The 21,782-nt window shown below is 34.1% G+C and overlaps 1 protein-coding gene across 2 annotated transcripts in view; it reads right to left on the bottom strand.

The window, feature by feature from the left end:
• The window catches only part of STAG1 (STAG1 cohesin complex component), a 431,541-nt gene that overhangs the window by 153,972 nt on the left and 255,787 nt on the right, over positions 1 to 21,782 (bottom strand). Inside the window, exons 7-9 of one of the 2 annotated variants that reach the window (XM_027091619.1) lie at positions 18,323 to 18,527; positions 2,737 to 2,888; positions 460 to 533 (exon numbers count right to left, since the gene is read on the bottom strand). In XM_027091619.1, coding sequence (XP_026947420.1) covers positions 460 to 533; positions 2,737 to 2,888; positions 18,323 to 18,527 — 431 coding nt within the window. Of the gene's footprint in view, positions 1 to 459; positions 534 to 2,736; positions 2,889 to 15,303; positions 15,405 to 18,322; positions 18,528 to 21,782 lie in introns of those variants that run through there. The other variant, XM_027091620.1, reaches the window with a different exon arrangement.

Genomic DNA, 21,782 nt, shown 5'->3' on the forward strand with positions numbered 1-21,782 from the left:
AGATGCTGCATTATCTGCAGAGGTGCCCTCTACTGTACTCATTTCTCCCATCTTAACCAACACATTTTTAAAACGCTGTTGGTTAATTTGATTATATAACAAGATGAGTACAAAAGGGCCACAAGCAGGGAATTTAATTTTTTCAAATATGAAGACAATCAAATCTTATTAAGGTCACATTAACTTAATGATATCTTATTAATATTACATCAGTACAAATGCAAGTACATAGGATCTCTAACAGTATATGTTCTGAATCTGGAAGAGTGTGGCAATGATGGTGGTGGTACAATTTTGACCACAGTTAACAGTACACTTATTTAGCTTTTATACCCAAAGCTGTTTTCCAGCTAACAAAACAAATAATTAGAGAGTTTATATTTTTATTGCCTAGGACTACAAAGAAGCAATAAATTATTTAAGTTAAAAATGTTCTAAATGATTTTTAAAATCCCTTACCGGTATCTATGAACAAATATACCCTTAAAAATAGAGTTCATCATATTTTCGATTTCATCCTGATTTTCTTGTAGCTGAAATGAAAAATAAATAAAAATATAAATTAAAATACTGATCATTTTATTTGTAATAAAGAGTTCCAATTGTTTTTAATTCCTGATTATTCTCATTCTGGGTAATTTTCAATCTTTTTTCTCATATATTGTGCAACAGATGTCTGAAATTAACAGTATTCTTTCATTATTTCTATAGCTTTTCTACATTGGCTTAAAACCACTTTCTGTCTCTCTCAACATGTATTACACAATGACTAAAAAGGAGTGGTGTGGTTAAGTGTGACCAGATTACTACCACAAAATATCACCTGCTTTCGGAGTAGGCCTCAATTTCTTTACCTCTCCTGTCCAAACCAGGTCCCCTGCTTGGTTTTACATTTCTTGGTAACAGATCATCCTCGATTATCATATTTGCCACTGTGTAAGAAAGTTCCTATTCCACCTAAAGTATCCAAATATTACTCTGCGTCTGATTAGCAACAAACTGAGCATTGGTCAAATTTCCAATATAGGAGGAACAGCAGAAGATAGCAAGGACACTAGCCATTAGTGGTGAAATGCAGCAACAAAATAAAATACTATAGAAAAGATATAAATAAACTTCAGGCAATACTACACATCAAAGTTAAAGTTTGAGTTTACTACTCAAAAGGAACAAAAGCACTGATACAAAATCACATTCAAGATGATAGTTTTTATTTTAATTTGTTCTGCAGTGAAATATTTGCTTTTAGTGCATTTATACAAATGTGACAATAAAATTCCTTCAGACTTTCTCTTTTGCTATATGCTTTGTTTTGGGTTTTACTGAAATAACTTTGGGAATACCTTTATAGTAAATCAAATTACTGAAACTTACTATAAGTTCTAATTTTGCTGCATTTATTATATAAAAAATTAAATAATTTATAAGAGATACAGTTTGGTTAGCAGTTCTTACTAAAGTACAGTTCCAAAACTTACTTACAATTATTTCTAGTATAGAATGTGCTATGAGTTGTACTGTGTTCCTCAAAACTTCATATGCTGAAGTCTTAACTCCCAGAACCTCAAACCTTATTTGGAAATAGGATTGTAGCAGATGTAATTAGTTAAGATGGGTTCATACTGGAGTAAGATGGGCCCCAAATCAAATATGACTGTCTCCTTTTTATAATGGAGAAATTTAGAGACACACACACAGTGAGAAGGCCATGTGAAGATTAGAGTTATCTGCCAGTTCTAACCTATACAACTGTGAGACAATAAATTTCTGTTCTAAAGAAAAATCAGGGACTTCCCTGGTGGTGCAGTGGTTGGACTTGAACCCTGGTCTGGGAAGATCCCACATGCCACAGAGCAACTAAGCCCATGTGCCACAACTACTAAAGCCGGTGCACCTACAGCACATGCTCTGCAACAAGAAAAGCCACTGCAATGAGAAGCCCCCGCTCTCCGCAACTAGATAAAGCCCGCGTGCAGCAATGAAGACCCAATGCAGCCAAAAATAAATAGAATTTTTAAAAAATAATAATTAAAAAAAAAAGAAAAATCAGTTTGTGGTATATGCTACAGCAGTCCTAGCACTCCAATACAGCACAGACCATAATTTAATCATAAGTTTGTTGCTTCCTGCTGCCTGTTATAACCCATTATTTATTGACAGCAATATATTTATAGCATTGAGACATTATTCTTTTCTCAAGTTAAAATACAGACTAACACTACATCTAAAATTTCATTTCTGATTGGATGAATAAAAATGTTGCCTACTAAAAATCCAGTTTAAAATCTCTTTCAACACATTTATAAGAAAATTTCACTGTAAAATTGGAACCAATCTTATTATTAACAGAAATGTCTCATACATCTACTAATATATAGTCTTTGGCTTTCTCCTGCAATGCATCTTTGCTGGCCCCTAGTTCTGATGTTAGTATTTACTGTGCTTTCTGGGCCCACAGCTTGATAATCTTTTTGAGTTATCTAATTCCCAGACCACCTTCTTTCTAAAGTATGGTTGTTCTGTGTTTCTCTTCTGCCCTCAGACAGCACTCAGATAATCAAACACTGGCTGGAAGCAAATTCCAGTTTCATTTGAAAACTCTGAGCTCAAATAATCAAACTTAAAAAAAAAACTTTTAAAAATACACACAAACCTTTTTAGAGAGAGTAAAAACACATATGATATATTTACTACACATTTACAGAACATAAGAATCACAGTTACTGTGAACCTTACCTCTTTGCGTTTTTGAAGTAGTAACTCCAACCTTTCGTTGGCTCTCTTCCCAATCATTTTATTTCTCTCAGCTTCATACTGTCTCTGTGTATTATCCTGATGAATACTGAGGTTTAAGGCAACATTCACCAGAGCAGTCATGAGCTTCATGGCTATGAAATAAAGTAAGATTACAGTATTTACTTGTGAATCAGAATTTCATCCATAAGATTACAAATTTATAACAGAAATGGATGATGGAAGGAAACTAGTCAACTTCTATGTTTTACAATCTAGGCATAATTTAAATAAGAAAGACGAAAAATTATTTTATAGAAATAAACTCCCCATTTTAGCCTGTGACAATTTTCTCTGCCTCAGTGTCCCTATAAGCTTGGCTCATTAACATTCCCACTTAAAAACAGACTCATCCTGGGAGTTCCCTGGTGGTCCAGTGATTAAGACTTGGTGCTTTCACTTCCGTGGCCCTGGGTTCAATCCCAGGTCGGGGAACTAAGATCCCAAAAGCTGCTCGGTGCGGCCAAAAAAAAAAAAAAAAAAAAAAACTCCAAAACACCCAAAATGGACCCATCCTAATTATCAGCAGGAAGGATTTATGTAGTCTCCTCAACAACCCCTTTCCCTCACCTTCAAACATACACAACCTAAGTAAGAGCATACTAACCAAACCTTTTAGACCTTTCTTCTGGCCACCAATTCTGTGTATATAATTGCTTCCTTAATACCTTTACTTAGATGCGTCAAAGTGTCTTATTTGCTTACAATCAGTTCATGACTTTTACTCCCAAAGATGGTCCTTTCCCTGTGTTCCTCACCTCAATGAATGGCATAACCTCTGATCCCTGAAAAATAGACTGAACCTACCAAAGTCATTAAATTCATTAAAAATATATTCTGTGAATTTCTGACCGGTTTCCCCAGTCACAGTGTTAATGTATTTTTAAACACTCACTTGTATTTGTAAATCTAATTAAATATTATCAAACTTCTCTTTCAAGTCCTCTGAGGAACAGGTATGACACAAACCTTAACCTTTTGTCTATTCAAATTTACTTTCATCATTGAGATAAGAGTGTAGGGAATTCTGGTAAAGGAATAAAAGTTTGTGATGGCAAAATGATCTCCCTTTTTTTTCATTTAGTTTATTTATCTGCAAATACGAATGTTCAGTTATTAATGAGTGTTTTGGAAGAACCAATCTAAACATCTGCAAACATATACACAACTAAAGATGAGCATGCATTTCTTTTAAAGCTTCTAAAATTTCCCTTTAATTACATATATAAACATGTATACATAATAGTGTAACTATATCTATCTATCTACACATACACATACACACACACACACAATTCGTTATTCGGAAACTCTATCTACATTTTGGTCAAATCCATGTTACTAGCAATGCTACTGCCCTCAAACCAAAATATAAGACAAAAATCCTAAAAACAAAATGTAAGTTAGTGAGTAGTTAGAAATGCATTTAAATGAAAATGTTTCCCTTTTCCTGAGATATGGCATCTAAATATAATAAATTGAAAAATCTTCTTGTGTTTCAAAATATAGGCTAGTGATTTTATAGCATTTTACAAATTGTCAGTAGAATACCTCTGAAGGTTAAAAGTACTCTTAAAATTAATCTGTATAAAAAAGAATAGCTCAAAGGCAGAAGGGATCTGGTGCATTCAAATTGCCCAAGTCAGGGATAACAGATAACAGTTTAACAGAGCTTGTCCTAAGCATACAAAGTCATACCCAAATGGACCTTAATTCAGTTTATACTTCTAGATCTCTAAAATAAAATGACTTGAAGATCAAGGAATTGGAAAGCATTAAAATTAACACCAACTCTGGCTGGAATTCACCAGCAGAAGCTGAAATACAAATTTTCTTGAACTTAATTGTTTTTTGTCTTCAGCTATATATCTCCTTGGGAACCCAGAACCCAAACTCCAGCTGTCATTGTGTAATGACCCTCCTCCCATCCTAGGTATATATAAACAACAAAATATATCAACATACTAAAAAAAAATGCAAAATGATCAATATATTTTCAGAAACATATTAGATATGATAGAGCAGTATTTACTGAGATGTTTATGGACCTGTAAAATTTAAACTTCACTGAAATTTTCACTTTACATACTAACATATAAGCAAATAAACAGCTATTGAGGAGAGACTTCTAACTTAACGATATAGATACAACATGGGGATTGTGATAGGGATTATTGAGTCCACTGAAAAAAGACTCATTCCTGCATAGACTGAGCACTACTTAAGTTTTACTGGTATTATTAACAGAATTTTATAAATCCAGTAATTCAGCCTGGTTTCTATGATGTGGGCTTTGAAGTGCCTTCTCTTTGTCTACCAAGGAGAATACTTAATTTAGCCTTCATATTTTAACTGTTGGCTACAGAATGGCAAACTTGTTCTACCGCTGTGCTACTAAGAATGTGTTCTGCAAATATGTGTTGACCACAAATGGTTTGTTACCAGTTCATTAAAGGTATAAATTTGGAAGTAAGTTTTTAGAAATTTTTATAACAATCTGACAGAATAATCTTATGTCTACTGAATCTAGTAATAAAATGACACTAAGATCATAATTAAAAAACTAGTCTTTCACCACAGAGAGTTCAAAAAACACTTACTTAGTGCATCCCCATTCATTTACCAATCCATAAGTACTGAGCATTGTTTTGTGTACTAGAAGCACAAAAGTGAATGAGACAGAGTATCTGCTTCCATGATTTTTATCTTCTAGTGAGGAGAAAATAATATATCAATAGATAATATACAAATGAAAAAATCTATCAGTTAAAGAAAAAAAATATCGTTAAAAAAAGTAAAGTATGGTAAAAAGGACAGAGAGCAAATGGGGTGGCTAGGCCTCTCTGAAGAGCTCATATTTAAGCATGCATGAGGCAATGAGCATGATTACATGACAGAAAGTGTCCCAAGGAGAGGGAATAAAATGTGCAAAGGTTATGACGTAAATTGTTATGAGAGGGGACTCATAAAAGAGCAAGGTACTTAGTGTAGCTGAAGCACAGAAATAGGCAGAAGCAGGAGACAAGGTTGAGGAGGAAATCAAAAGGCCAGGTTGTAAGAGTTTTACTAGGAACTAGTTAGGACTCAAGAATTAAATCTAGGGCTTCCCTGGTGGCGCAGTGGTTGGGGGTCCGCCTGCTGATGTGGGGGATACGGGTTTGTGCCCCCACCCAGGAGGGTCCCACATGCCACGGAGCGGCTGGGCCTGCGAGCCATGGCTGCTAAGCCTGCGCATCCGGAGCCTGTGCTCCACAACGGGAGAGGCCACAACAGTGAGAGGCCTGCGAACCGCCAAAAAAAAAAAAAAAAATCTAAATGAGATAAGACCCACTGGAAATTTTGGTGTGGGTGAGAAATAGTCTGATTTATACTTTTAAATGCTATGTGAACAGACTACCGAAGAGTAAAAGTGGAAGAAGGGAGACCAAATAGAAGAACACTGAAAGAGAACTGAACATATTTTGCCAAAAGCTTACAATAATGATTCTCGAGTTTTTGGCCTTGAGCAACTCAGTAAAGCAATGCTAGCTTGGATTGAAGTGGTAGCAGTAGGTGGAGACAAAGTTAGATCCGAAATATATTTTCAAGGTAGAGCTAAAAGAATATGATAATATAGGAAATGAGAGAAATAGGAAAGGCAAGGGTAATTAGAATGTCTTGTGCTTATTAGTTATCTAAGTGGAGATGGTTAATAGATATACATCATAAAAATATTGGTTTTTAGAGCCATTAAACTGGGTAACATATCGATTCAATGGACGACTGTTCAGCCACTAGAAAAAAATGAGGCATGATTTATATATGCTGTAAAGTCTGCCAATAAACTTCTTGGTGGAAAAAAAGGCAAGATGCCTGTCACTGTGTATATTATAATATCATTTACGCATGAAGAAGGAATGAATTATTTATTATTATGTGCCAGTCACTCTTCTAAGCTCTTTACACACACTTATTCATTTATACCTCACAACTCTATCAAGTTAAGTACTATAATTATTTCTTTTATACATAAGAGAAAACTGAGGTATAGATTGGCTAAGAGACTTGGCAATTACACAGCCAGTAACTGGCAGAGATAGAATTTGATTACAGCCGTCATGCTCCATAGTCTAAGTTCTTAACCACTACACCATACTGTCTCTCACTGAATATGTATGTGCTATCATATTCATAAAATCTTTGGAAAGATATAAAAGAAACAGGCAACTTTGGTTGTATTCGGAGAAGGGAATTTGATGGCTGAGAGCCATGGGTAGAACACTGACATTTCACCATATAACATTTTTAAATCTGGAATTTTAAATCGTATGACAGCATTACTCTCTCACCATCATTTTTTTAAATTAATTAATTTTTTATACAGCAGGTTCTTATTAGTTATCTATTTTATACATATTAGTGTATATATGTCAATCCCAATCTCCCAATTCATCCCACTGACCCCCACTTCCCCCCCTTGGTGTCCACTTGTTTGTTCTCTACATCTGTGTCTCTATTTCTGCCTTGCAAACCGGTTCATCTGTACCATTTTTCTAGATTCCACACATATGTGTTAATATACGATATTTGTTTTGCTCTTTCTGACTTACTTCACTCTGTATCACAGTCTCTAGGTCCATCCACGTCTCTACAAATGACCCAATTTCGTTCATTTTTATGGCTGAGTATATTCCATTGTATGTATGTACCACAACTTCTTTATCCATTCATCTGTTGATGGGCATTTAGGTTACTTCCATGACCTGGCTATTGTAAATAGTGCTGCAATGAACATTGGGGTGCATGTGTCTTTTTGAATTATGGTTTTCTCTGGGTATATGCCCAGTAGTGGGATTGCTAGGTCATATGGTAATTCTTAGTTTTTTAAGGAACCTCCATACTGTTCTCCATAGTGGCTGTATCAATTTACATTCCTCCCAACAGTGCAAGAGGGTTCCCTTTTCGCCACACCCTCTCCAGCATTTGTTGTTTGTAGATTTTCCGATGATGCCCATTCTAACTGGTGTGAAGTGATACCTCATTGTAGTTTTGATGTGCATTTCTCTAATAATTAGTGATGGTGAGCAGCTTTTCATGTGCCTCTTGGCCATGTGTATGTCTTCTTTGGAGAGATGTCTATTTAGGTCTTCAGCCCATTTTTTGATTGGGTTGGTTTTTTTTGGCAGTGTTGGGTCTTCCTTGTTGCACGGGGGCTTTCTCTAGTTGTGGCGCATGGGCCTCTTATTGCAGTGGCTTCTCTTGTTGTGGAGCACGGGCTCTAGGCGTGCAGGCTTCAGTGGTTGTGGCACGCAGGCTCAGCAGTTGTGGCTCGCAGGCTCGGTAGTTGTGGCACACGGGCTTAGTTGCTCAAAGGCATGTGGGATCTTCCTGGACCAGGGCTTTAACCTGTGTTCCCTGCATTGGCAGGTGGATTCCTAAACACTGCACCACCAGGGAAGTCCCAGGTTGTCTGTTTTTTAATACTGAGCTGCATGAGCTGTTTATATATTTTGGAGATTAATCCTTTGTTGATTCGTTTGCAAATATTTCCTCCCATTCTGAGGGCTGTCTTTTCATTTTATTTATAGTTTCCTTTGCTGTGCAAAGGCTTTCAAGTTTCATTAGGTCTCATTTGTTTATTTTTGTTTTTATTTCCATTACTCTAGGAAGTGGGTCAAAAAAGATCTTGCTGTGATTTCACTACCATTATTTTTTAATAGAAATAATAAAAACATGGAATTGGTTTTCACTTTATTCACTGAGGAGTGAATAAAGATAAAAACGTCTTTAGATTGAGTCTGAGATAATTCAATATTTACAGTTTAGCTTTCTACAGTCCACCAAAACAGTGCTTCAAGAAGGAAGAAGTAGTTATGTCTTTCAAGAAAGATGACACTAAGAAGGTAACTGCTGACCTCAACAAGAGCAAAGGCAGTGAACAGGTAGATAGAAACCTGATTGGAGTGGGTTTAAAGAGAATAAGAAGAGAGTGAGTAGAGACAGTAAATAGAAATAATTCTTTAAGATTTGCTATAAAGAAAAGGAGAAAAATAGGACTATAATTAAGGAGCATGTGGAAACAAGGGAGGGTGTGATGGTCAGTCTTATGTGTCAACTTGGCTAGGCTACGGTATCCAGTTATTTAATCAAGCACTAATCCAGGTGTTACCGTGAAGGTATTTTGTAGATAAGATTAACATCTGTAAGTAAAGGAGACTACCTTCAATAATGTGGTGGCCTCATCCAATCAGCTGAATGCCTTAAGAGCAAAAACCGAGGTTTCCTAGAAAACAATTTCTGCCTCAAGACTGTACAACTCCTGCCTAAGTTTCTAGCCTGCTGGCCCGCCCTACAGATTTTAAAATTGCCAGCTCCCAAATTGTGTGAGCCATTCACTAACATAAATCTTCCTCTCCCCCAATATATATATCTGTGTGTGTGTATGCAAATAAGAAAATAAGTACCTAAGTATATCTCCTGATGAGTCTGTGTTTCTGAAGAGCCCTAACTGATACAGAGTGTTTCTAAAAGATAAACGCTGTTATAGCATATTAATATAATGATAAAGGGGATGGGGGAACTGAAGCAGGACAGAGAGAAAAAACACCCTGAAGAGTAAAGTTCTTGAACAGGAATTGGATCCACTGCACAAGGGCAAGGACTAACTTTAGATAGATAGTACTGTAATAAAAGAAAAAGCAGAGTATATGTGTACTGGTACACCTAGATAAGTAGGTTTAATCACTGAAGGATTCTCTTCTGTCTCTATAAAGCTAGCAAGATAATCAGCTAATTGTGAAGAAAAGAGGATAGCAGATGCTACAGGTTTGAGGAGAAGGTGTGAAATAATCTTATAAGAAAGTAGGAATATCCATGGCATAGAATACTGTAATAGGATTGCTAGGCAGCACTAAAGGTCCACTTGAGAGAAAAATGTAAAATGCCCAGCCATTATAACTATGTGTTGTTCTATAGCCACTTTCAGCTCCACTTGTGTAGGTATGGAACAGGTAGTAATATGAGGTTTTCCTAGGGGGTATAATGGAGGGCAAGGATGTTGAGGATCCTTCATGAGAAGGACATGATTAAAATAAACCTGAATAACAGAATCTATGCTAGGAAAGTGGAGGCAGTGAGGACATCAAGAACACTAAAAAACAGAGTATCAAAGAATTTAAAGCCCCAAAAGAAGAAAAACAATGTTGGAGCTGGGAACATATAAAACAAAAACTGGAACAAAAGAGATTATTGGCAACTGGGATGGTTAAAATTAAGATTATGGACACTGGCCCTTTTATTTACTATTCAACAATTTGCATTTATGTGTTCTTCAACATAAAAATGAAAACTAAAAAGCTGTCTTTATATTTAGTGATACCTACTATACTTTTGAAAACTATTACTATAAACCCTGGAAATATATATGATAATGGGACAAAACTAAATTTTAAAGAGAGGTATGATTATATTCCCTCTTTTTTTTTTTTTAAATTGAAGTACAGTTGACTTACAATGTTGTGTGAGTTTCTGGTGTATAGCAAAGTGATTCAGTTATACATATATACATATTTTTTTCATAATGGTTTATTACAGGACATTGAATATAGTTCCCTGTGCTATATAGTTCAACACTGTTATCTGTTTTATATATGGTAGTTGGTATCTGCAAATCCCAAACTCTTAATTTATCTCCCCCACCCCCTTTCCCGTTTGGTAACCATAAGTTTGTTTTCTATGTCTGAGTCTATTTCTGTTTTGTAAATAAGTTCATTTGTATCATATTTTAGATTCCACATATAAGTGATATCATATGGCCTTTGTCTTTCTGACTTATTTCACTTAGTATGATAATCTCTAGGTCTACCCATGTTGCTGCAAATGGCATTACTTCATTATTTTTTATGGCTGAGTAGTATTCCATTGCAATTATGTTCCTTCTTTAGTTTTAAAAAACTTATTTAAAAAAACAAAAAGGCTTACAATAAACTTCCTCTTTCCAAATAATAAACATTTAATCAATCCCTGTCTCTTAAAAACCCAACCAAAATAATGAGAAAACAATTTTCTTCTTCAATAAATCCAGAAAATTACCTGCAACCCCAAACCACAATGTATCAATATATGTATATGGAAAGCAGACGGATGAAGCATGCAAATCAAACCGAATGGTTGAAAAAGCTTGACAACTATATCTAAAGAAATACAAAAAGAAAAACAATTTTGGTGTGTAGAACCCAAAAGCATTAAGGAATTGGAGAAGTATTGGTGTCCACAGAAGATGAAGTGAAATAAGGTCTGGAAATAGGAGCATTATTTCAAAGTTTGTATAGTAAGTAATTAAATCTCCACTCGAACCTAGGCAGTCAGGCAATTCCCCCAACATACACTCATCTTGGAAGTCCAGAAAGTTTATTCCCTGAAGAATATAAACCAGAGATTTGGACTCATCAGACACAGAGGAGGGATACAGGTGAAGTGCAGAGTGCCCTGGGTGCTCCTTCACCCTGTATTAACTCCCAAATGGCAGACAGCAAACAGACTTAAGGAGATTGAAAGATCCTTCTGCAAAGAAGCTAAACTTCCCCAGGGAAAAATAATTATCAAGAGTTTAGGGTCCACAGTGAAAATGGTATGTGATCACAGGACCACCCTACAGTGATGCTCACCAAAGAGGCCAGAGCCATTGCCCCTCCCTGTCAAACACAACACACACACACACCCATGCCACCCCCAACCCCCACCCTCTCTGGCAATCTGCTCTTTAGTGTCTCATTGTCAGCAATGACTAGAAAGCCAATGAATAGATACTTAAGGAACGTTTCCAACATGAAAGACACTGATAAAAGCAGAGAATTGGAAAAGAGGTCAGAGTAGGGTGTAAAAAAAAAAAAAAACTTCAGAGTAATAATTAACGTTGTCAAAGAGAGATAAAAGAAAATGTTACATCCATGAAACAGTGTTAAAAAAAAAAGACTTGGATAATGCAAAAGAACTCTTAGAATATTTAAAATGATAATGAAAATTAAGCTCAATAAAGCTGAAGAAATACAAGAAAAGTGAACAAAAAGACTAAGGAATGGAAGCTAAAAGAGAAATAACAAGAAACTCAGGATTGATTCAACAGATTAACATCCAAGTAATATGTATTCTATAAAGAGTGCCCAGCATAATGAATGGGAATTATATACACACATTAGGGTATATCACCATGATATTTCAGAAAATCAGGAACAAAAAGAACATAAAGCTTCCAAAGACAAGAAACAGGATCAGAATCAGAACTTTGAAACAGGATTGGTCTTCTCAACAGCAATATTGGAAACAAGAGGAAAAATTCTGAAGAAAATTTTCAATAAGTTCCACATTGGTTCAATTAAATGTAAGAATAATTTTTCAGGCATGTAAAATCTCAAATATATACTTTTCCAATACTCTTTTTCTCAAGAACCTATCAGAAAACATGCTACCCAAAAAGGAGAGAATAAATTTTAAAAGATAGAGGTTTCAACAAAAGACAAAGGATCCAAATAATGGCAGAAAAGTTAAATAACTTAAAGGACATAAAGATTTTAGAAAACAACAGTCTTATCAAACATAATTGTAAAAAATTAAAAGTACAGAAAATGTACCCCACAAAATTGATTATAACATCCTATTATTTGTTTAAAAATAAAATAAAAAATCCTCACATAAAAGGAAACACCGACATGTCATGACAAAATTAAGAAGTGGTATGATTATGGCTAATTTTTATTTTTGTACTTTTCTCCTATTCTGAATTCTTTGTAAGTTGTATATGTAATTTTATATGTACAGAAAATGTTTAAACATACAACATGGAAGTATTAATGAAAAATCTACAAGAAATTTTCTCAATTTCTCTATCCTCTTTAGAGCCAAACCAAGCAAGCTCTGTCATTCTATCACAGTTATAATATCAGACACTTACTGAATGACTTGTATATGTGAAACATTTAACACGAATTATTTCATTTAAGCCTCACAACACTCCTATAAAATGGGACTATTAGTAGCAACACTATACAGATGAGGAAAGTGAGGCCCTAAAGTTAAGTAACTTGTCCAAGGTTACCAAGTTGATACATAAAAGATATGATTATAAAATGATTTTAAAAATCATAATTTCTTTACAAAAACTAGCCCCCAAAAGAAAACTAATTTTCATACCCGATGACAGAAAGTAAAGGTGATAAATCTAAGAAAATGATACTTCTGTAACTAGAAAACGTAAAACATTACTCTAGATACCTATATTTACATTTGAAAGAGTAATTACATTTAAAAAGTTTACTGTATTTTATGTGTACAGTTATAAGATATAGTGGCACTCGCAAATTTGGTCTATTATTGGGCATTAATCTCATGAGAACACCAAAAGTCTACTACATACAAATTCTAGAAAGGTGAAAAAAAAGTGTTATATCTAGAGGAGCAACGAGAAACACAAAGGTATTAAAGTTAAAAAAAATGCACTGGTGAAAATACAAAGCAATGAGAAAGTAAAAATTTCTTTAATGAATAAAAGGAAAATATAAAGAAATTAAGGAAGAGAGCTTATTTATACTCTAACAGTCTGCTCTTTGATGATGCCAGATTGACCTAAAATTTTGAGGTTCTAACCATAGCAACCAGAAATATTCAGTCTGGTTAAGAGTTATAAAATACCTACTGAATTTAATAAATAGAATTTGGCATGTGAGAGCCAAAAAGATATGTAAAAAATGAAAGTGCATGCTGTTAGTTTTCTTAATAGCAGTTTCTGAAAGATCTGTTTATTTACTTGTTTCTGATTTCCCCATTTGCAATGTCTTCTATTACGAAAATAGTAGGTGTTCAATAAATTCTGAGGAAAAAAAACACGAGTGAAGGGAAACACTGCACACACTACTGGCTCTTACTGTCATTACAGAATAACAGCCGCAGTTTACTAAATGTCAGGCACTAGTTCAAGCTTTCTTAATTTCTTTTAATGAGGTAGCTATCATTATCTTTCCCACTTTGCATATGAAGAAAGTGAGGCCAAAAGGACTTGTCCAAATTACCCAATTAGTAAAAGGAAGAAAGGGATATGTATTCAGACAGCCTGGTCCAGAACCCATTCTATGAACCCTATATTATATGGTTTCAGCAACCAAAAGCCAAAGAAAAGACATCAATTTACTGAGACAAGATTATTTTCAGTCTGTGATGGGAGAACAAAGAAATTTCTTACAGCTTTTCTTTTCTCAGAGTAAAAGTCCAGAGATGCTGACTTGGTAAAAAAATGTTAATCAACAACAAATCATATGTCAATATAAAATCAACCATATACCAATATAATAATGTTCAACAATGAGATACAAAGAAATGTTTACTTCCGCAAGAATCTGAGAGTGACCTATTATTGTTAACTAGTGGTAAAGACTGGCCTCCCAGCATAATGAGCCACCTGACTGTCATATGATGATCTTAACCACATTTTCTAATTTTTTCAGAATTCATTTTAGAAAAAAATAGAACAGAATCAATCACCACGCTATATTAATAAAATTTTGTAGTCTTAATCCCCCTTTGTTCAAATCAGCATTTTCACTTTAGAAGTGAGAGGTAGCCAGTATCAATCTATTTGTAACATAGAAAATTATGCAGGTGAGAAAACATCAAAAGATAAAAAAGGTAAACCAACATTATTCATCTCGCCATCTAACAAAAATTTGAAGTCACCAACTTCTAACGTATTGGCATACATTTTAAAAACAAATGCCTAAGTATAATATAACTATAAATCTAAAAAATAGATCCTTTGAGATTAGAATTATCTTTATAATACCAAACAACACAGTGGTAAAACAAAGGGAAACCTACTTGTTTTTGAGCTGGAGGAGGAAAATATTTTTTCATGAAGATTCCATGAAATTGGGGAAAGAAAATATGTCCAGCCTCAGATTGTAAATCCACCAAAATAATAATGACAAAATACTACTTATATAAATTAAATCCACAAACTATGTTCTATTCTAATATGTCTGAGATAGCTATTTAGAAAAGCAACAAAGGCACTTAATTCTGAAGATAAATCGGTAATGAAAACTTTATTACAGTGTAAAGCTTCTTTATTAAGCTGAGTCAGACATATAGGAGAGTATGCTTTACAATTCCAATTAAAAGAATAGAAAAAAATAAGGAAAATATAATACAAAATGTAATTGCTAACAGTCTGTTTCAATTTAATGGTAAAAAGAATTCCAAAAAGAAGGGAGAAAGCACAGTTTACTGGGAAAATGAGACTACTTCTACCTGGAGAATAAACAAACCTGAAGAACTACAAAATGATGAAAATTTTAGTAAAAATGTGACAAAAGTATACAATTAAATGCAATGCATAAACACTGACAATTGGGACATATTATTAACTAATAACAAGAAAATGGGATATTTGGAAAATAGATTAAAAGTACTATTGATAAAACCACTCTGATGATTTATGAAGCTCTAAAGCTTATCTTGTCTGTACCCTACAAAACAACTAACCTGATTGTCTCTCTTCTCAGCTAAGATATAAGCAATGTCAAGGAGCATTTTATTCCAAAGCCGATAATCATATCTGGCCATAACTGCCTTGTAACTGTCCATGCACATAGTCTTTGAAGCAGAGGATTAAATGTTCCTGCCCATTTTATCTAGTCCCCAAGACTCCTCCTGCAAAGTGAATAAAAATGATTATCTTTTAATCTACCCCTTATACACATACCATAAAAGAAAAAAAGGGAGGGGGTACCAGAGAAGAGAGCAAAGATGAAAAGAAAATAATCCTTGAAAAGATGGATAATTATTATCCAGCCTGGAATTAAGTTCTCAGCAAGATCTCTGTGCTTTGTTGTTGGGTAGGTGACTGATGTCTCACTTTTTATGAAACTGAGCTTTGGAAGACATGATCATTAATGTACACAGAGAAATCACAGTAATATTTTGAAATAAATTTGAGAATAGGTTAGCTTTTAAAAAATAAGTATAAACATAACATTGATCTCCTATTTTTCTTGATTTCTGATTTTGAAAAGTAATTAACAAATACAAATAGGCTAGATGATATAAAAAAAAGCTGAGGAGAAAACCAAATGGCATTTATCAGGCAGTTTTAAAAGCTATCATGATCACAGGTAAATTGTGAGAAAAGAAAGACAGAAAGGCACTGGAAGGAGGAGGGAGCAACTCAACTCAAAAGAAATAGGAGGAAAGCCATAATTAAAATATGTTTAAGCACACATAAAATTAGCAATGTATAGATTACCAAAGGGATAAATATACGAAAAACAAGAAAATAATAAAAGTCACTGAAAATGGGCCAATGGAAAGAAGAGCTGAAATGGACCATCATAAAGTCAGTAAAATACAGTAATATTTCATTTACATGGCAGTGAAGGACAAATGCAAATGAATTAAACTGCATTTTTCAGGAAACTGAAATGTTTTAAAACTCAAAATATTCTATTTCTATAATATACTATTCCTTCTCTTGTGTTCATAAATAGAGTATGTGGCATATATTTAGTCTTTTATATAAAATGCACACAGGTTTCTGGATTAAACAGAGGTAGCTGGCCGCTACAGAGGAGCCCCAGATTGCTCTGTATCTTGATATCTGTAAGCAAATTTTTTTTGTCTTTTTTGTTATAAATTATCGTTTCACAATTCTGTCAGCAGGACAGAATCTAACACTTGTCCTCCAATCTAACACTTGCTTCTCTTTCTCTCTTGGCATTGGGAAACTAGATAATAACTCTTTATGGCAGTAATTTTGGCTATTCAGAAGTAACTTCTATCTTATGTTTAAGTTTTGTTTATTTCAAATCACTGCATTTACTATGCATCTGAAAACCAGCTAAACAAGAATTACTGTATGTAGATAAAAGAAAGATGAAAAGTAAACAGAAAATATAAAGAAAAGAAAAAAAGCAAACATAAAGGGCAGAAGATTCTAAAAGTGATGAAAATAGAAAGAAAAATTGTATAGCATCAGATAACTTTTAAGTAATAAACAGTATATTTACAGTACCTTTTCAAAAAGTTACAACTGGGTACAAGATCTCTTTTTATTCCTAATAATGAGGAAGAGGATACTCTCAAAACACAGAATAAAATATGTTTGATGTTTGTTCTATATAGAAAATTTTTTCAACAATAAATTGTGTGATTTTACCTTTTTAAAAAAGATAAAATTAAGTAAAAGATCTTCCTCTTTTCCCAGTGAGAAAAAGGACACCCTCAAAAGAATAACTGTGTGTCATGTTTGCTCCATATAGAACTGCAACTAAGGGAATAATGGACACTAATAATATGTATTAACCACATTAAGAAAGGAAAAAGGAGTGGAAAAAAATATGGATGACTCTATATAAAATTATCACATTGGCTTTAGGCAACAGGTTAAACCAGAAAATGATAAAATTTTAAATCCAGGGTTTGCAATGTGTAGTCCCCAAAGTATCAGTGTCAGCAACAGCTAGAAACCTGTTAAACTCGGGGGCAAGGCCACACAATCTGTTTCAGTAAGGCCTGGAGGTGATTCTGATGCATGCTAAAGTTTAAGAATCAATGCATTCAATAAATTAGATAAATGAGAAATTTAAATTCAAGATGAAATGCAATTAATTAAATTAAATCTCATTTTTTGTCATGGTAATGTGCAAGATGAATATAGCCAGAGTTATTGCTATTAAAAAGGATGTAATTTGGGAGTATTTAAATATATGTGTATGTACATACACACACATTTTCTCTCTCTGTATTACAGGAGAAAAAGAACAATCATTTAGTCATTTTAGGTGAGCACAGTTAAAATCGTTGAGGAATTGAGAACGATGGCTAAATTAACAAAATTATCTTGTTACGGAAAAACAAGGGGAAAAAGAACATACTTGACTCAATTTGTCTACATAATTCTAAAATAAAAGCAAAAGTGAAAATTATAATGTCAGTTCTTCAGGACTCAGCCTACCTACCTGAACTGATTTTAGAGACATTACATTTAGGTTATTACAGCACTAGGAATAGAAAAAATGCCAGCTAGGTCACACTTACCTATTACAATTGGATAGAATTGTTTAAAAATACATATATATAAACAAAATCTACACATTTATGTATAATAACAATGAACTATGAAGCAATGTAATTAAGTAGAAAAACTACTATGAATTTGGAATTTCAACTATTATTTGGGTTTACCAAAGAACATGGTCTGGTGGACTCTTAAAATTTATTTGGTTATAAAATAAAAATGCAGGAAAATACATGTTCAGAAAGAGATTTGGTAACACTCGCCAGAAAATTTCAATTTTCATTCTCAAGACTAACTATCAAATGCCAGTTATCAAAATAGGCACACATTTTACTTAGAGAATACAAACCATTCATGTGAATTTTGGAGAAAAACTATTTTTCAAGAGCAAAGTAATGAATTTAATATTTAATCTAAATAAAACTTAACTAGAATAGAACATATTTAACAAAACTAAATTGAAAAGGAAATAAAATGTTGGTTACTTACCAGCAAGGGTACTTGTATGTCTAAAAGCTCTGACCTGGGAGTCTGACAAACCAGTCAAAAGGGAGATTACTGTGTCCATCATATACTCATCATAAATTATGCTATACTGACATTGTCGAATCAGGACTCCAATAAATTCACAAAAGTTTGAACGAAATTTTTTCCACTGAGGTCCAGGCATGGTAAGGGGGTAATCACCACTGTCCTAAAAGGGATAAAAAAAGAACATATTAAATATGACATCAAGTTTGATCAGTATTTTTTCCTCCTACTGGAAAAGGAACATTTTTCTCAAAGTAGATATGGACAGAAATCAAGGGGCACAAGATGTCTTTCTTTTTGCTTGTTTTGATCTTCAACATCTAAATTGTTAATGTGCTCAAAATTATTATTTACAACCAGTATTTAATCCATTATTCTAAGCCATTCATTCAAAATAATAGTTCCAGTTTTGCTGTACTTGGGTCCTAGTTGAGATAATTTAAAGTAGGAAATTAAAAAAGAATTGAAGTTTAGACTAGAAAGGATATTTGCTACTGAATTCAGATCAAACTAATGGTGATACCTGTGAAATATAGCATCTTTCAATTATTTTAAATAGACACTTTAAAGAATTGACAGTTTCAAGAGTATAAGCACTTCATTAAGAAGTCCAAAACCAACTTTTCACATCTGAAACTGCAAACCTGTTTTTTCCAATTTTACTATGAACTTTCAATTAACTCTATTTTATGGAGTGAATTTATTAACTTTTCAACGAAAAATATCTAGCATGGGCTCTTGGTATCACGAGATTGTGTTATCTTGTTTAAAATACGAAACTGACAGTTGAACCCAGCAGAGGTTTCCCACTCCAGCCTAAAACATTTTGGTGGAGGAATGGAAATTCACAAGGCAGAGAGTGCGAAATTCTGTGAACATAGTTATCTGTATACTCTCAATTTGTGGCTATTTGTCTTTTCTAGGCCAAACTGCTGTTAGGAAAATTGGTTATAAATGAGGTCTTGAGCTCTGTTGGTGTCCCAGGAAAGAGAACTAGTGTGACACTTAGAACAGCAAGAAATCCCAAGAGCAAGGAACAGAAAGCAGAGATAGGGAAGAGCTTGGCAGTCAGTCAAATATCCCCAAAGAAAGTTAATTTTGGCACTACATGAGTATTATGTGGGTTACTAAGCTCTATAGGACATCAAAAAGGAACTGAAGGGGCTAGCTGAATCCTCTCTGCTCTTTAGACTGGGGGTGTGGGAGCACAGACTGGAGAGGGTAGCAGGATGGAGAGGGGAGACGCTTCTCAAAGGTATCTCTGAAGGCTGCCTGCTGCGTCCATTTCACAAAAGCCCACCAGGGTAGAGTCTCTTTTGCTTTGTACCAACTGTGAGATTCAGCCATTTAGTGCTCACAACCAGATCTGGGCCCCAAGGAAAGTACAAAGAAAAGAATCTATCTAAACAGCCCCAACAGCAAGAGGAAAGGAAGCCAGAAAAATCACCATTTAGGAAAACCTAAATAAAACATAAGTATACTTCAAAGATTCAAATGCAGCATAAAACAAAACAAAACTCTAGGGAACTGAAAAACACACTTTTTTTGAGGTATAATTTACATATAACATTAGTTCCAGGTATAAAATATAATGATTCAATATTTGTATATATTACAAAATAATCACAATAAGTGTAGTTGACATCTGTCACCATAAACAGTTACAAATTATTTTGCTTTTCTTGTGATGAGAACTATTAAGATCTACACTCTTAGCAATTTTTCAATATGCAATACAGTATTAATAACTATAGTCACCATACTTTACATCCCCAGGACTTATTTATATTACAACTGGAAGTTTGTACCTTTTGTCCCACTTCACCCATTTTGCCCATTCCCCCCAAACCCTGGCAACTACTCTGTTCTCTGTATCTATGAGCTCGCTCAGAGTTCTTTTGTGTTGTTTTGTTGTTGTTATTTTCATTTCACATATAAGTGAGATCATATGGTATTTGTCTTTCTCTGACTTATTTCACTTAGTGTAATGTCCTCAAGGTCCGTCCACGTTGTCACAAATGGCAAAATTTCCTCTTTTTAACAACTGAATACTATTCCTCTGAGTGTGTGTGTGTGTGTGTGCGCGCACGCGCGCACGCGTTTACCACATTTTCTTCACCCATTCATCCATTGATGGACACTTAGGTTATTTCCATGTTTGGCTATTGTAAATAATGCTGCTGTTAACATGAGGTTGCAAATACCTAAAATACTTTATTTCTTAAAAAATTCAGTTGATGAACTGAAGGAAAGGATGGTTACTGATAGGAGATACATTAGTAGCCTAGAAAATAATGTGCAAGACATATCAGAGGAAAAAAACATGTAAATGCTAGATGAGGCCTGTGGAAAAAACCTTTTAAAATGGACAAAGTAGGTTAGTATTACCTTTTAAACCTTCTGTCCTTTCCTTTTTCATTGATTTGGAACTCATATGTGGTGCTGATGGTCAACAGCCATTTTGCAACCATGAGGGGACAGTATGAAGATAAAGAATGGTACAGAGAAAGATGGAAAAAATGTAGGTCTTTGCTCTGTTGAGGTGTACTATCAATACCAACCATGTTCTCTCTACTCCCAAATTTATTTTGTGTGAGACAAACTCCTGTGAATTAAAGCCACTGTTGGTCAGATTTTCTGTTACTCACAAACAAATCCATTCCTGTTATAGTAGAATTACAAGCAGTGGGAAAAGATGAATTATTCAGTAAATGACTTTGGTACAGTACAACTGGCTTTTCATTAGAAAAAAATCAGATATGTATTGCACCATACACTAAAATAAATTCCTAATGAAATCAAAACACTTAAAAATACTCAACCAAAAAAAGAAATAGCAGAAAACATGGAAGAATCTTTAACTGTGGTCATTTTTAAGTCTTTTGTCATTTACAGACAGTTCTGGGTATACTCTGATGCATTTGCAAAAATGTTCCTATACAAGGGTTTCATCTTCAAGGAATTCATGGAAAAGACTCTGAGAAGTACAGGTTTCTGGTAACTGACTATACTGCTGAACTGAATGAATAAGTATTTTCAGAACTCTAATGGAAAACTGATGAATTCATTAAAGTGCTAACAAAAGATCAAGATGAAAAAAATATTCATTACATGGGACTGAGTGAGCTGATGAGTATGATTATAATTTTTGTGACTTTCTCTTTAAATAAAAAATCCCACAAGGACACAGAGGCAAAAAATATACAAATCAATTTTCACTGCAAAGTAAAGGAGCTGTTACAGTGGAGGATTACTGGACTGAATGTCAATATTATGACATAGTATGAGTGTTTCATGTTGGTAATTGCAATCATTGTTGCTTTCATTGTGGTCATCCATTTACAATGCTTGGTGTCAGTTTATCTCTCTCAGTGTGTGTGTGTGTGTGTGTGTGTGTGTGTGTGTGTGTGTGTGTGTG

Source organism: Aethalodelphis obliquidens, unplaced genomic scaffold (assembly GCF_003676395.1).
Source record: "Aethalodelphis obliquidens isolate GAN/ISIS:26980383/991018 unplaced genomic scaffold, ASM367639v1 scaffold72, whole genome shotgun sequence".
Taxonomy (NCBI): Eukaryota; Metazoa; Chordata; class Mammalia; order Artiodactyla; family Delphinidae; genus Aethalodelphis; species Aethalodelphis obliquidens.